This window comes from Physeter macrocephalus, chromosome 8 (assembly GCF_002837175.3).
Source record: "Physeter macrocephalus isolate SW-GA chromosome 8, ASM283717v5, whole genome shotgun sequence".
Classification (NCBI taxonomy): Eukaryota; Metazoa; Chordata; class Mammalia; order Artiodactyla; family Physeteridae; genus Physeter; species Physeter macrocephalus.
This window is the reverse complement of record NC_041221.1, coordinates 5,025,609-5,041,921: the sequence shown is the minus strand read 5'-3', so window position 1 is coordinate 5,041,921 and position 16,313 is coordinate 5,025,609. Positions and strand designations below refer to the sequence as shown.

Genomic DNA, 16,313 nt, shown 5'->3' with positions numbered 1-16,313 from the left:
AAAAAAAAGGAGAAGCAGCAGCACTGAGAAGCATAACATGGTTCATATGTGATTGCCAACACAGGTCCAGGCAACAGAAAGTGGGATGTCCAAGCAAAGAATGGGTAAATCCTCGTTTTATTTTGGAACTCTGTCGGCAATCTATAAACTGAAGCAATATTGGTGGGGGAAAGCAGGGCAACAGATTCCATACCATCATCTGACACTAACGTAATATGTCATTATTTAAAAAATAAAGCTTTTGCATTTTAACAACCCCACAGAAAAGTCCATGAGCAAAAGACTTGTTGATCTGTTTGCCACTCAAAAGTCAGAGATCTCACAGTGAAATTAGAAAATTCTATTTATACATATTTACACCGCTAGGACTACTTTCACCTAGACTAATTAAAGCAATTTTCCATGGAATTACAGATGAAAGATATTCTGCCAAAGGAATCTTCAAAAGCATCCTTTAAGTTCTTAAAAACTATTTTAAATTTAAAACAAAATTTAAAGGTACAGAACACATTCTACACAGGACTAACAGGTTATTACTGCTTTGCCTTATCACATATTGCTAAGCCAAAGATGTTCCTCAGACCTCTCCTTTTCTCCTGCATTTCTGGTACTCCTCCTCTCCAGTAACCCGACCGAAGCCTGAGGTTTAACATTCTTAAAAAATGCTGTAGGTCCACAACCTGGCGACTTTTGGTTAGAGGGGGTAAGTCTCTCCCTCAAAGTGCTCAGGTTAATTCTTCTAAAACATGTTCCATTAGTCTACACCAGCTTTAATCTTCATTCCATATATTATTAAAGATGACTATCCCTAAGAAGATAAACATACAAAATAGAGGCGAGTAGGAACAAAGCTAGTCACTTCTCTCCATCCTGAGAGTCCTTCCATCTTTTGACATACAGGCAAAATCCAAGACACAAATGTATTTATTCATTGTTTACAAACAGGGACTATTCAGGTGAAGAAAGTGAGGAGTAAAATAAGGATAATGTCGAGTTCAAGAAAACACATTATTTTCTTCTTTTGCATGCATATTCACAGATTTCATCTAGTCTAGTCGTGAAGCGGGTAATGAGACAGGCAAAAGAATCCTTTTGACTCTTACATTGTGAAAAGCAAAGCAGTTCATTTGGCAGATCTGTCTCAGTTTGATGCTCGTAACACTTGGATCAAATTCTGCTCCATTAAAATGAAGTGCAGTGAAGCATATGAAAAAATAACTTCATTAAGTTTAGATTAAATTTATGCAAAGATTAAAGATTAGTATTTGCCCTATTAACATGTGAGATTTCTCCATGTTTTCAGGGTACTACTGACGGGAGGTAAAATTTCCTAAAGATTTATGATTAAAAAAAAAAAAAATCCAATGGCTCTACAGCTTAAAGCAGAAGTTTGTCAAAATGTTCCACCCACCAAAAACCTAGAAGTCTGTCCCTGTTTCTCAAGTTCCAGATTGTAGGAAAGAGCCCACAGACCCCATTTTAGCTAGTAACCCCGCAATACAACTGCAGCATTCTTGACATTGGTATTCTCTCCTCCACCAAAGCAGTACGAACGTACTCAGATTAGAACGCTGAATCCCTTATGATTTAGGACCCCTATCTTAGGTACCTCACTGTCTAGGGCTTTCAATACTGCGGTCCTCATCCTGACAACTCGAGACAAAGCCATGGTGGGCTTTTTATGCCTGGCACTTGTGGGATAATGAGAATACTGTTAGTCTTGTGCTTTCTACATGTGGAGTTACAAATATGAGGGAACATGGTTTTGTGCTTTCTATGGACACTTACTTTCAGCTTTTTCCTTATCATGGAATGTGAAACTGTTGTCACATATATGTTCTCAGATATGCCTATCCAACCTACACTGGAAAATGATAAAGTTAAAGTATACTCACAGAATAAGTAACCTTAAATTTTTAATTAAGGATATAAAAGAAACAAATACAGATGAATAAATAACATTTAAGCTGCAACATAAACCAGACTTACCTGGTTCCTTGAACTTAAACAGAGGCTGCATATAAAGTATGTAAATATAAATGTATTTCCTTCACTAGCTATAACAATATTTAAAAAGAGGAATTGTAACAAATAAGAGTTAGCTATCAAGAAAGGGAAAGGTGTGAACTAGCAGATTCAATATTGGCAGCCAGAAGGCACTAATCAAAACATAAATTTCAGAAGATGATTATATTATGGAATACCCTACAGAATGGCCTTTGCCAATCGGGGGTTTCAATAATATAGATAGCAGTGAGCTTAATTTCAGTTTCCAACTAGTGTAACAAAAAAGTGAGTTATTAAGGAACATTCCACTTATAGAGGTATAGGCTACACTGATATATTGGAAAAATTATCCAGAGTAGTTTGTCCAGAGGCAATAAAAAAAGTAAACACTCCTTTATCCAGCAGCACTAGAGTACAAGGTGAATTTCCAATATAAGTCTCCAACAAAGGTGTGGTTATCTACTGTCAACTTGTGCTGTTGCCGAAATCACTGGAAAATGTATTTCCCTCAGTGACAGAGTTCACTTACTGTAAACTGTCTTGAACTGGGGTGGGGGGCTCCATTATCCTGGGCAACAATTATAATACAGTGCTTCTCTGAGGAGAGCAAAGCACTGCTCCTACACTAACAAGAATCTGAGACCACTGTGCTTTGTCTTGACTTACTTATTCCAGCATCCCTCTCTTCAAACACGCTATATATCCAGGTAACCAAACCAAACTTTTAAAAGTCATTACATAAATTAAGGTTATTGGTTTAAGTCAAGTCTCAGATTATGGTCCTCCCCGAAAAAGTAAAGTGCACGAGATGAGTAATGATACAGATACATCAAACCTTTTTTGTTTACTTCTGAGTAAAAGACTATATGCCAATGGTTAAGCCTGTTAGTTACCAGATAAATGGGGTGCTTAACCCAAAACAATAAGCTAAATCCTATCTTTTATAAAGGATTTGAGATGGAAACAAACATAAATTATATCAATTCTCTTAACATTCCTTTAAAGGTGAATCAGTAGTTTAAAGCCTTATTCCCAGCACTGCAGAGAGAAGTTTAAATAAAAACATTTATATGACAACGTGAATAACGGTCTGGGACTCAGTGCTGGCAAAGCCCATCAATTATTTTGAACCTTAGCTAAATTCTGTTCTGGAGTCAAAGTAATTGAGTATCTACTCTTCCAACAGAGGTTAAGAGTTTGACAAAAAGCATACCAAATTAAGAGAAGTTAGCTTAATGGAGGAAAAGGGGTTTGCAGCCCTGAGTTAAGTCAACCAAGAAAACCAAATGTAGTGATCAAAAGATTACTTCTTACATAATCCAGCTTCATACCTAACTAGTACAAAAGGGTTTCTCTATACGTCAACTGACTAGTTCCAACTTTTTACCTTTAATTACTGCAAGAACAAGGCTTTTCGGCATCAAAACAAACTCCATTCCTCTCTACATTGTGATACCATCATTTCAAAGGGACTGGTGTGAATTTAACTATTCTTGCCTCCTAATTTTTGAAAAATGAGTTTTGAGAATAAAATACTGATGAATTATTAAGGGCTTTTATTATTAGTGAACACAAAGTCTAAGAAAATAATTCTTGAGAACAGTTTAAGCTAATAGAAATTTAGTATATTTAAACACAACTATATTTAGTGAATCACTATTTGGATCCAGACCTTCAAATATGGGGCAAAGCAGCACTTCTGCACACCATGACGATAAGCCTGAAAGGAAGTGAATTAAGCTGACAAAAGATCAAAATAGGAATCTGATAAGTGCTGAAAGAATAGGTGAATAATTAAAGCAATGTGAGGGAAGACAAAGGGGGAAACCAGTCTCTCTGAATGGCAGGTAGGCATACACACAAATAGGAATATATCCCATTTGTAAAGTCTGCTCAGGCTAATGTCAACATTAAAATGACTTGAACAACTTAACACCTGGCTAATGATAAATCTTATGAATACTGAAGCCTAAAAGCATTTTTTTCTACTAAAGTATCATTATGAAATATCAGTCATTTTAACCTCAAATATGTTAATAAACTCATACTTTACGATATTTAACATCAAACCAGGGTTTAACAAGCTTGATCTTATTCACTGTACCCTAATCTATATGCGGAGGGGTTTAAACTAGCTGATAGCAAAGATGCCTCAAGTTCTAGAGTTCAATGAATATGATTCTACATCTAACACATTTTAAGCTAATTTTGTCTTCTGTTAAGGCTGCATCACCCAGGTACTTCTCAGCATCTCACTTAACAGTGTTTCTGACTTCTTAAGAAAATTTTGTCCTGGCAAGTCTCCGTACTCACGTAATTTAACAACAATGGTCTTTATACATCTCTCAACCCAAACTCAGGAAATGCTGAGGTGTCACTACTAGATACCCATGTGGTCATTTTCAGCCATCATACCTCAGATGAAAATGACACATGGGAGTAAAGTATAAGAAAAGCAAGTAAGCCGAATACTGCCAAGTGGGAACATTGATGGGTCTAACCTTTTAATAGCTAATAATATAGCACCTCTGTAAGGTGGTAAAGAATGAGAATAACCCATACGCTACATTAAATGGTATCTAAAGAGAGAGGGGGAAGATCCACACACCCAAATACAGGGAAGACAGCAATGGACTGAGAAATGTAGAGTCTTAAAGGTTCTAATCACCCTGGACAAGACTTTCAAGCCCCAGACTTAGCCTCCGGTTAGAGAACTGAGTAACAACCTTCCCACTCAATTCTTAAAATGTGAAGTTTCATGAAGTGATGGGCCCCCACTAATTACTTGACTCGCCATCCCCAAGAGCTAGGGCTTTGTGACCCAGGCCAGCCTCTTTGTGCAAAAAGACAATGGATCCTTTGAGCCAAGTGAAAAAGAAGCCTTGGGAGATCAGATCTGCTGGATTTAGGCCAAAGGACACAGCACCATTGCCACTGCTTGATGCTTCTCTAACCAAAAGATAAGAGTGATAACCTCACCAGGAAAGAAAGGCTGGGGGAAAAAGACTGGCTCAGCTGTTTCATGGGAACATATGTATATGTATAACTGATTCACTTTGTTATAAAGCAGAAACTAACACACCACTGTAAAGCAATTATACTCCAATAAAGATGTTAAAAAAAAAAAAAAGCTGCTTACTGTCTTGGGTGGGAGGACAAAATATTCTTAGATGAACAGGGAAATTAGAGGTCCCACAAAGGAACCAATAATCATTCTGCATGTCAGGGTAATAAGCTCTTCTCATCAGACCTGGAGACTAAGATTGCCTGAGAGGACAAAAATCTAAGAACTGGGGATACCATTAACAGCAGATAAGACAATATTTTTATCCACCTTTGAACACCAGTGTCCTCGCTTCATTTTGACTCGTAGCTAACTATTGTAGTCAATCACTCTTAGCTAATTCTGAACCTCAGCTTGAGCCAATATGAAAACATATACATGTTAATGTCTAGGTATCAATGTCATCATTTAAGGACCCATTTAGTTAGTGTAAAGTATGACTATTTTGCTAGCTTTAAGACAGACCATGTACCATTCCATGAACAATCATTCTAATGAAATACAGACTGAAGAATGGTCCCCTGAAATGAAGTTGCAATCAGGAATTCACATACTTATTCAAGCACATTATCTATTACTGGGAAGCAATAAGAAGGGCAAGCTTCAGGGACTTCAGTCTAAATAAAATCTTTATACTGGCAAGAATAAACAATCCTAATGGATATGCTAATAATCATTCCTTATTTACAAACATTAGTACTCTAAACTTGACCTACTGCTATATACACATGAATAGACACAAGATGATGTAGTTTATGTATCATACTAAGATAACAGCAGAGAGAAGGCAGGGGGATGCTAACAGACACAAGATGATGTATTTTACGTATCATACTAAGACAACAGCAGAGAGAAGGTAGGGGGATGCTAATATCCCAAACTATTAGGAGTCAACATTAAATAAAGGGGGGAAAATCCACTTAAATACCACCTATTCATTTATGCTTTTAATAGAAGGGGTAAGAAGGCTGCTCAGCCAATATGTCAATCCTCACTGCTGAGTTACACAGCAAGGTGTTCAGAGTCAAAGAAAAATTTTAATTCCTACAACTTAATGTCAATTTGAAAAATCTAAGATCCTGTTATTTCCCCAAATGTCAAAAGGCTGTCTCAAAGGAAGAACAGTTCCTTTGAGAAAAGAAGGGGACAAACCATGAATCCAGATTTGCACATCTGGTTTTCTGTTCTTCCCAACAGACTCTGTAACCTTGGACATGTCACAGCCTCAGCCTCCACACAAGAAAAGGATGGTCCTTATTTTTATTTGGCCCCCAGCTTATAAACCTTAAGAATGAAATTGAGAACAAAATTCCACAAGGCACTCTAATAAGCTCTCAGAAATCATACTATTCGTACATGAATTATTTTTTCATCTACAGACTCAGTCCTTCAGAAAGCCCCCTGGAGATGGGAAGACATTATGCTACCTGATAATTTCTAAAATCAACTTTGAACTAATCAAATCCATCATAATGAAACTAGTTTATAAATACAAAAAAATTTAAAGTCATTAGGACTGAGTTTTGATTCAAAATCTACAAAAATATCTAAAAAAGTAATAATTTTCCCCTGAAGAATAAAGGTTAATAAAATCATGCAATTTAAAAAATATTAGAGATTACAGAAAAGTCAAAGTAGATACACAACCAGTTTCCTTCATCTGTCATGGAGGAAAAAGGACAGGACACACAAAGAACTACCTCATCTGTAGAGCTTTTCTCAAACATCTTTTGTACCCTGTCCTCATGAAGGGAATCAGCCTGTGAAAAATGGATTCTCTTCCAGGAAGGCTGTAACTGGGTACAAAGCCATGTCAAGATAGAGGGTCCTACAATTAACGCAAGTCCTGTAATCTCCTGTACAAGACACACTACTAAACCCGTAGAAGTTCTTGTTCATGGCACCTCTTGAACATGCTATCCATTCTACAGAAAAACTATACTGACAATCCACCAATGGCAAAGCATGCACTCTTGAGTTTTCTGTTACTGATGGCCAGTTTGCATCGAAATATCATCACACTCTAAGTCACTGTTAACTTTTTAAACAAAAATGTAGAGGCTGTGTACACATGGCAAGTCTTTTGAAAAAAAGTAAATCGGGGAAAAAAGACTTATCAAGGATACAATATGATCTGAGAATTAAATTTTCACTCTAAAAACTCAACTGCAATATCTCATGATCTAATCAAGTAGGGCAACCCAGCACAAAGGCAGAGTTAATTCTTCTTCAAATTTCCAGACATATCTTCTAAATGGATCCACTTGGGAAGGTACCTGGCTAATAAAGCATGTTACCAAATGACAAGAACAAAGGTAGAGAATTAATGAAGTATGAGAACATAAAAATTCCAAGTGAACACGTGGCAAAAAGTCCAATATTTAGTATTAGACTATCACCTGTTCAGCTTTGTCGATCAAATGCTTCTTAGGGGATGCTAATTTCCAAACTATATAAATGATCTTAATTTGGTCAGTAAATCTGGGGATCATCAGCAATGTTTACTTCATCTTCTCCCCCATAACCATTTACAATACAATCATGACATACAACTTTATAAAGACAGACTTGGTGGTCATTTGAGTATGGTTCACTTAAACTTCAAAGTAGGAAAAATAGAAAAAAACAACTGGAACAAATTTTTCCCCAACATTCCATATACTGGTGGTACAAGAACAGCTACAGGAAAACATTCTTCTTCCTTTCTTTCAGCATTCAGAATCCACAGGCTCATGCTAACAAAACGAACCTGGCAAACGAACTTGCCCTGAAACAAGCACATGTTAGATTTTCAGTACATAATTGATTATACAATGTCTACAAATTCAGTTTTTTAAAATGGAAGTAGGGATTACAGAGAGAGAAAAAACTTTAAAATGAGCAAGTCTTCTACTTCAGGGTAAGAAGGCCTACCAAGATTTGGCAGTGCAGACAGTATATCTTATTCTTGATATCTTAGCATATATTCTGCTCTAAGTGCTCTATGAGAATAATTGGTCTCTCCTTACTTTGGTATGGAAAATTTTAAACCACATTTGCACAATTCAGTCTGTTAAACAAGTTTTACTTCATTTAGATTGAAATTTTACTTTCATCCATCTCTGGGAAAATAAAGTCTTGCAAATAGATGATTTTTCTGCTAAGTAAAATTTGGCTAAAACCTACAGCGTAAACAATGCCTGAGAGATGCAACAGTTACATAAGTGTTTCGGGTTTTTTTTGTTTTTTTTTTTTTTTTCAAAGACCAGTATTTTCTTAAGTTAGTGTCTCATCATATCCTTAAAAGTTCATAAGGAGAAATAAACAAACATGAAAATTCCAAGTGAACACACAGCAAAAAGTCCAATATTTAGTATCAGTTTAACTTGTGGAGTTTCTTCCAACATTTGTAAACAAACAGCCTCCTCCTCCATCAGGTCTCTGAGACTCCTCTTGCTGAGGCTCTTACTTTTAAAGCCACAGAACCAATCTATGAACTTCCAGTACCGGCCTCCATCCTCTGTTTCTTTCTTTCTCTCTTTCTCACCCATGAGAGCTGCTTGCCCATTGGAATAAGCATCTACAGGTGTTTCTGCCTCTGAATGACCTAAAGAAGCCACTGGGTTGCCCTCCTCTCTGCAGGTCACCAACAGATTAACATCTTCAGGCTGCAGGCCCTTAATGCTATCTTCAGACTTCCCATTGGGAATGACGTGGTTGACGGCCTCACTATTCTCACTGCACCTCAGGATGCTCTTCTCTTGCATTTTGTACGGTTCTTCTTTTGGGGAGCAGCTCTCCTTTACCACCAGGCTCTTCTTAGACCAAAAGGTGGTGGTACGAATCTGTTCCTTCGTAGGAGGTGGCGTGAGAAGGCTAACAATTACAGTAATGAGTCCTGTGACCCAAAACAACGCTGTGGCCACGTACATGTAATGGATGTCTTTGATGAAGCCTGGCCTGTTATCAGGTTGGTCACATTCTGGGGCACGGTAGGCAAAGGCCAGTGTCAAACGGACTGCTCCAAGAACAAAGCCAGCCATTCCACCATAGAAAGCCCCTTGTTCATTGCAGCGCTTCCAGAAAATCGCCAGAAGGAACAGGGCTGCAACTGGGGGCGTCAGGTAATCTGCTACCTCCTGAATGTAAAGGTACATCTGGCCTCCTTGCATCTCCACGATGATGGGCACCCATGCAATGCTGATCACTACCATAAAAGCCACAAATATCCTCCCCACAATCATTAGTTCCCGGGAGCTTGCGCTCTTGCGGATGAGTTTGTACACATCGAGGGTGAATATGGTACTGGCACTGTTAAAGATAGAGTCCAAGTCACTCATCAGAGCTGCAATCATCACTGCCATCATTAAGCCCCGGAGGCCCACAGGAACCAGCTTCATCACCAGGCGTGGGTAAGCAATATTAGAGCACCCAGCTCTGCTTCCACACACTTGCATGCAGTGCTCTGGGTTGATGCAAGCTATATCATCAGCAAACAGTATCCTGGAAATCATTCCTGGGACAACTATGATAAACATTGGCAGAAGCTTCAAGAAGCCAGCCATCAGAGTAGAGCCTTTGGCATGAGCAATGTTTTTAGCCGCTAGGACCCTCTGCACGATGACTTGGTCCGCACACCAGTACCACACCGAAGCTGGGGTCTGCCCAAGAATGAATCCAGGCCAAGGAACATCTTCATCTGTTGGATTCCGCAACATTTTCAGTGCATCTTTCTTAGGGTGGACATTACAAGAATTTGTGTTGGAAAGGTTGTATGTCAACAAGATGGAAGTGACATTGGGTGAGGCCAACATGTACCTTCTCTTAACTTCCTCAAACCCGCCAATCTCCATCATGCTAATAATCATAAGTGTGAGTGCCCCAACGATCATGAGCAGAGCCTGTAGAGTGTCTGTGTAGATCACTGCAACAAGGCCTCCGGTGACAGTCAGCAAAGCAGTCATGCCAATGAGGAGGATGACAGACACATAAAGGTTCCAACCCAAAGACTCCTGGATAAAGAGGGCACCTGAATACAGATCCACTGAGAGCTTGGTGAAGATATAGAGAATCAGAGACAACGCTGCGAAATAGACCTGAATCCTATGGCCACCAAATCGCTTGGACAAGTATTCAGGCATGGTGTATACCCCTGACCGGATGTAAATCGGGATGAAAACCCATCCCAGAAGTTGCAAAAGCAGTAAGGCATTGAATTCCCATGCGCCCACTGCAAATCCACTTGCAGCTCCAGATCCTGCCAGCCCAATGAAGTGCTCACTCCCAATATTGCTCACAAACAGAGAGGCACCAATTGCTACCCAGGTCATAGAGCGCCCCGCCAGGAAGTATCCACTTACAGTGCTTCTATTAGATTTCCACATGGCAAAAAAACCAATGCACATGACCAGGATAAAGTACAGGGCCACTATGGCAATGTCTGCTGTCTCCAGTACAGCCCTCATTTTGGTAACTTTGTGAATAAACGTGTCCAATGACAGACGTGTCCAACTTTTTATTTACTCATTAGTAACCCCAGCCAAGTCTGTAAACCATACGTGAACTGGACTACACAGAGCAACACAGCAGGTCAAAGTCTTTGTCCTTTGGTTTGCTGTCTTGATGGTGGCGGTTGTGATAAACTTTGAAGGAGACAGTTTAAATTTTCCTCCGCTTCTTAATTGGGATTGAGAACTTAGCTCGTACTCTTAATCCACTCTCCACAAGACCATCAGCATTTACTCAGGTGCTGGAGGAGAAATTCTGAGTTGCAGCTAAGTCTAGTGAAGCCTACTGTACCAACCCTGCAAGGCAGCAAAGACAAAAGACAAAGATTGAATTAGAGGAGGGGCTCACCAAGCGATGAGGAAACTTTCAGTCTAGCAAAACGGCGCAACAAGACATTATAAAAAGAAAAAAAACTTTTAAAATATTTGTACTTTAGTTCCACAGGAAAGAGCGATCCATACTATCACATCTGATACTTAAAAGTCAGGGAGAATATTTATCATTTTGAACTAAGAACAAAAATTCATCGACCTCCTAACTAAGTGGCTTAACTTCTCTGGCAACTAAGAACTGCCCACCATGACACTGCCCTTTCTTGTCTTAGTGTGGTAGTCTCAGATTGGAAAGGCACCAAGGTCTTAAAGCACCTGGGGGCGGGAGGGGCGGGGGGGGATGACACTAATTATTCATAATAAATAAGGGCACCAAAATGAATCTTCAAATACTGTGAATCCTAAGAGTAATGTATTTTATAGCCAATTAGGGTCCTGGACAGAACAGGTATTTACTAAGTATTATCATCTATCCCCAAACACAATACCAAGTACTGCTTAGTCTGTGCAGACTACTGTTACAACATTTTCCTAAATTCCTACTACAAATGTACATCTGTGCTAGTCATCATACATTAACCTAGAAATTGTGACATGACTCCTGCCCTAAGGGGCAACAAGATGTTCCACACAAAAAAACTAGGAACATACAACTTATAAACAACCCTAAAATTTTACTCTGCTAGCTAGAAGGAAGACATTGAAAAAAAAGATTTTTTTTTAATGTTCAAGAAAGTAATTTCCTTCCCTTCCATTTCATCAGGCATTACTTCCAAGAGAACCTCTGAGATTTGATAAAGGCACTGACTCAAGGTTTGATTTTGCTGAATAATTTTTCCTTTCAATGCTTTCTTGTTGAAGGGTATACAGAGCAAGGAGAGGAGGAAGAAAGAGAAAATTTTTCTGCAAGACTGAAAAATAACGTCATTATTATTATATCTTCCAAACCTAAACAAAACAGACATCTATAAACCATTAGATAACAAATTATCTTCAATAAGTCAATCAGATTTTTTCAGTCCTGGATTAAGAAAATCATTGAAAAACAGACATTTAAATTTACCTAAAATTGAGTTTATGAATATGACGGGTTTTCTCCTGGAAAAAGAGACAAATTCTGAATCTTCAAAGTTATTATAATTGGAGCTGAAAGACCAATATGAGAAACATTTTGTTATTCAACCTAATGCCTTCCACATATTAACTCCTAAAGTGATTTCTCCTTTTGAGATAAGGCAACCTCAGAGTGAAATGTTTTTTTATGCTTGACAAAGCAGATGCTTTTTGATGAATCTAGATATTTTCCTTTAAAAATCATTAAGTCCTATAAATGATACTAAAAGCCACCTCTTTTCCAAATAGACCACAGTACTAAGCACTTAACAACACACCTCTTACTGGTAAGGAAAAGAGCTGGAAATAATGCTTAAAGATAAACACGCTACCGAATTAGGTTATTAGGTCTAATTAATAATGCTGCCACGTAGAAATGTCTTAAACCCATCTTTATGCCTTTTTAAGCATAAAGCACTACAACAATTACACTAAAAAAAAACTGACTAAAATCTTTCCTCCTAAAAGCCAGTGTCAATAATGACTGGCATGAGTAAAACTGCCACACACGAAAACATAAAATACACTAAAAGTTGGTATTTGTATCACTTCATACTTGCCAAAACCTGAAGCTGCTTGTATTTCTATGACTACCCCAAAATGTTCAAGTTATTAAAAAAAAAAAAAAATACTTGGACATTATTTAGGAAGAATTACCTAAATTTTTAATAAAGTCTAATCAGGTGACTAATAAATATTAATTATTTAAAAGGATACCTGTAACATTTCAGTATAAGGGTTAGGTCTACAATTACCAAGGACACTGTAGCTGGCAATTATGAGATCCCTGCCCCCAACAGAGCTCCCCCACTGCCATCCAACCTCCAAGCCATACCCTTATTGCCACTTTGTTCCAACTTACACACAGAGAAGCCTAGCTCCCTGGTCAGAGGGCCATTTCAAGTGTCTCTCTTCTCAACGGCAATACTTGACTATCTGTCTCCTCAAGAAGGGACAAACACCCAGAGTGTTTTTATTGTTGTTTGGAGGGAAGGTGGAAGGGGGTATGTGTTGTAGTGGCTGCCGCAGCAGCCTATTTGTTCAAAGAACAGAGTGCTCAGAAACAAAACAAGCCCTTCCTTCTCCTATCACTAGGAAGCACTTCTAAAATAAACAACACTGTTTCCCATTGTCAAATATGATGCAAGTAAGATATCTAAGCCATATTCTGCTCCCTGATGAATGCTGACACTGGTCTAACCCCTAACTTCCCTAGAACAGCTGGCAGGTAAGCTAGAGAGAAAAGATGTTGGGCCCACAGGAGAGGCAGCAGGAAGACGCCAAACACTAGCTCAAGGCCGAGTTCTCAACTCTTTCTGCCCCTCAGAGCCTTCAAAAGCCACTGCCAACATCCTCATCTCACTGGATCCCATATCAGTCTGTGGACAGAGTTAAGATTTTTCCAATTTAAACAAAAAACATCCAGAGACCAGCACCTAGTAAAGACTGGAAAAGGAAACAAAAACAAAAACAGATCAAATTAGTTTACAGAAAGATATAAAATACTATAATACAATGCAGCCAAATTTCACATTCTGGTCATTAAGAGAGACTGTCACAGCTTTTCAGGAGATAAACTGTGCCATTCTTAAAAAATGGTTCCAAATAAAATATACAAGTTTTGCATATTTTTTCTCACTCCTTTAAAGAAGTAAACATTTCTACAACAAAAATACAACGAACACTATCCAGAGTTCCTTTATTGTTAGAAAGAATATACATGGAAAAATTTTTTCTCCAGCTAAAACGAAATTTTTAATTTATGATTTTATATTTCTAGGACTAAGCTGGTTGACGGTTCAGGCAAATCCCATAAGTGAGAAAATGTGGGACAAGTAATAAAATAGGTATAGTAATGATAAGTATGTGGGTTGGCTCCTTGGTAGTGCATTTTTAAGAAAAAGATTATTTCTATAATGAAAGTAATAGACGTAGACTGTATAAAGAAATGGTCCCCTAGTTATGATGGCCAGTGTAAGAAATTTAGCTGATTTCAATCAAACACAAGGGTGTTGTGAAACAGAGAGACTCTCCCCAACAGGAGGGGGCTTCTGTCTCAGAAAGCAGTGTTTTGTTGATAGTTCCGCACAAAATTAAAATACAATCTTGGTACATGAAAGTACTATTTCATTTACTTGGATGAATTAAATTACAATTAAAGAATTAATCCAAATAAAGAAAGGTACACAAATTTTTGCTGTGTCTGAACTAGAAAGAGTAAAATAGGTAAGACCAAATTTAAATCAGCTATTAAACCCCTTCAGGTAATATAATCAAAACATAATTAGTTATGACCAAATCTAACATCTCTCTTCTATTATCTAGGGAGAACATATAGTTTATCTTCCAAACTAGGAAGCTATTCTGGGACATTCTGTAAAATCCAGGATGTATGGTCACTCTTAAAAGAAAGTTACCTGCCATAAAAACCAAACAAAGAACCAGAAAAACAAACCTTAAAGCCATCAGGGCTGCAAGTCATGATAAACTCAATGAGGCTCGTGAACTACCAAAGAGTAGAACAAAGTGACCCTCAAAGTGACCAAACCACAACCTTTTTAGCTTTGGGGTCGATTTAAAAACCAAACATTCAAAAGGACAATCTGAACAGGCAGAGCCCACTACTGTCAGTAGTAGGCTTGCCAAGTCTTGCTCATTTTCTGATCCAATGGAAAATATTCCCTTTACTAACTAGTAATTTAAGGGGTACAGAACACACCGACACGTCTGAAAACTTACATGTGTAGGTGGCATGGTCAAGAAAGCAGACAAGCTTTGAAGGGCTGGGGGTCCAAGCTCTGTCACTTTCTAACCGCACGATCTTAGGCAAGTAACAATCCCTATGAGCCTCAACCGTCTCATCTGTAAAATGAAAGCACCACGCAGCTCCTAATGGTTTAATAAGAAATAAGTAACACCTAGAAAGTGTGTTGCCCAGTGCAACAGGCAGGTGCTCAGTAAACGTCACTTCACTGTCTACAACTTGCATAGACTGGAAGTGGTGATATCGGCTCCTTTCAAATTAAACTGTCAACGATACCCCAGGTGTTTTAGGAACCTCATAAAATTTTACAGATAAAAAGAACTAAATAAAATACTGTATTAAATCTGCAGTTCTCTCACAAATATTTTAAACAGGCTCCCAACCACCTCAACTATTAGCTTCTATCTACATCACTTCATTCATGTTAAATACAAAAAAACTCACTAAATTTATATAAAATTCTACTTATGGACCTTTCAGACACATTTTCACTTTTGTTATCTTGATTTAAAGTCCAGCAAAGCAAACTCCTCTAGTGGAAGAGGTTACTGGCGCTTGGTATATGCATACTCATAACAGGGCCTTCCTCAACCCTTGCTTAACTTTAAAAATGTAGAGCTTGGCTATGATAGCCGTTTATCAGTGACACCAAAAGGAAAATGAGTGTTTCTAATACAACAGATATGAATTCCAGCCAATTTTAAATTACAAGTGGAGCTGAAGACATGTAATCATATAATAGTCCCTAAAACACTTAAGGAGCTTTTGCCCTTAAATTTCTTTGGCAAAGCATTTCTACTATACTTACAATCTTGCTATTCAAGTTTTTGGAAGTATGTAAGAAATGTATGAAACCGTGATTGAACTCAAATGGCATTCAAACTATATTCTGAGGGGTCCTAGATGGGACACGGGGGTGTCCCATCACAGGGGTGGGAGGTGAGGTAGAGTGAACAGGGAATTAAGCCCCCCTCCAGCAACCCTCTACCCACCAGAATGGCTCTACTTTTAGCACATGATTGGGGGGTGGGGGGTCAGGAGGGATGGTTTCCCATGTAAGTAATCCATTTCTTCAAATAAAATCTGATTCACCTAGAAAAGTTCATAAATCACCAGATTTATCATTTCATCCATATACACACATCCCCCAAGATACAGTCATTTTAATTTGCTTCTACGAATGTAGAAGTGTGGCTCACCAGGGGTCTTTTTGGCTTTGTTTATTTTTCGAAAGAAGTCTCAGCAATGAAGACCTTTTGAGTATGGGGGTAAATCTGAAACTACCACTGGTTTCAATCTTTATGTGGATGATACCAGAACATGTGTATGGAGCAAACTCCAATAACCTATATTTTTTGAGAGAAATGAAAATGTAAAGTAATGGAGTAGCAGCGCCTATGATACCATATCATGTAATCCCAATGACTAAGCATTTTGTGTTAACTTTTTTTTTTTATGTTTTTTTTTTTTGTTTTTTTTTTTTGTGGTACGCGGGCCTCTCACTGTTGTGGCCTCTCCCTTTGTGGGGCACAGGCTCCAGACGCGC

The 16,313-nt window shown here is 38.3% G+C and overlaps 2 protein-coding genes across 4 annotated transcripts in view; both read right to left on the bottom strand.

The window, feature by feature from the left end:
• The window catches only part of MRPS6 (mitochondrial ribosomal protein S6), a 65,343-nt gene that overhangs the window by 31,783 nt on the left and 17,247 nt on the right, over positions 1-16,313 (bottom strand). The window lies entirely within an intron of this gene.
• The window catches only part of SLC5A3 (solute carrier family 5 member 3), a 27,881-nt gene continuing 16,394 nt past the window's right edge, over positions 4,827-16,313 (bottom strand). For 2 of the 3 annotated variants that reach the window (XM_028492625.2, XM_028492627.2), the window contains exons 2-3: positions 11,954-12,036; positions 4,827-10,854 (exon numbers count right to left, since the gene is read on the bottom strand). In XM_028492625.2, coding sequence (XP_028348426.1) covers positions 8,359-10,515 — 2,157 coding nt within the window. In that variant the 5' untranslated portion in view covers positions 10,516-10,854; positions 11,954-12,036 and the 3' untranslated portion in view covers positions 4,827-8,358. Of the gene's footprint in view, positions 10,855-11,953; positions 12,037-12,865; positions 13,731-16,313 lie in introns of those variants that run through there. The other variant, XM_028492628.2, reaches the window with a different exon arrangement.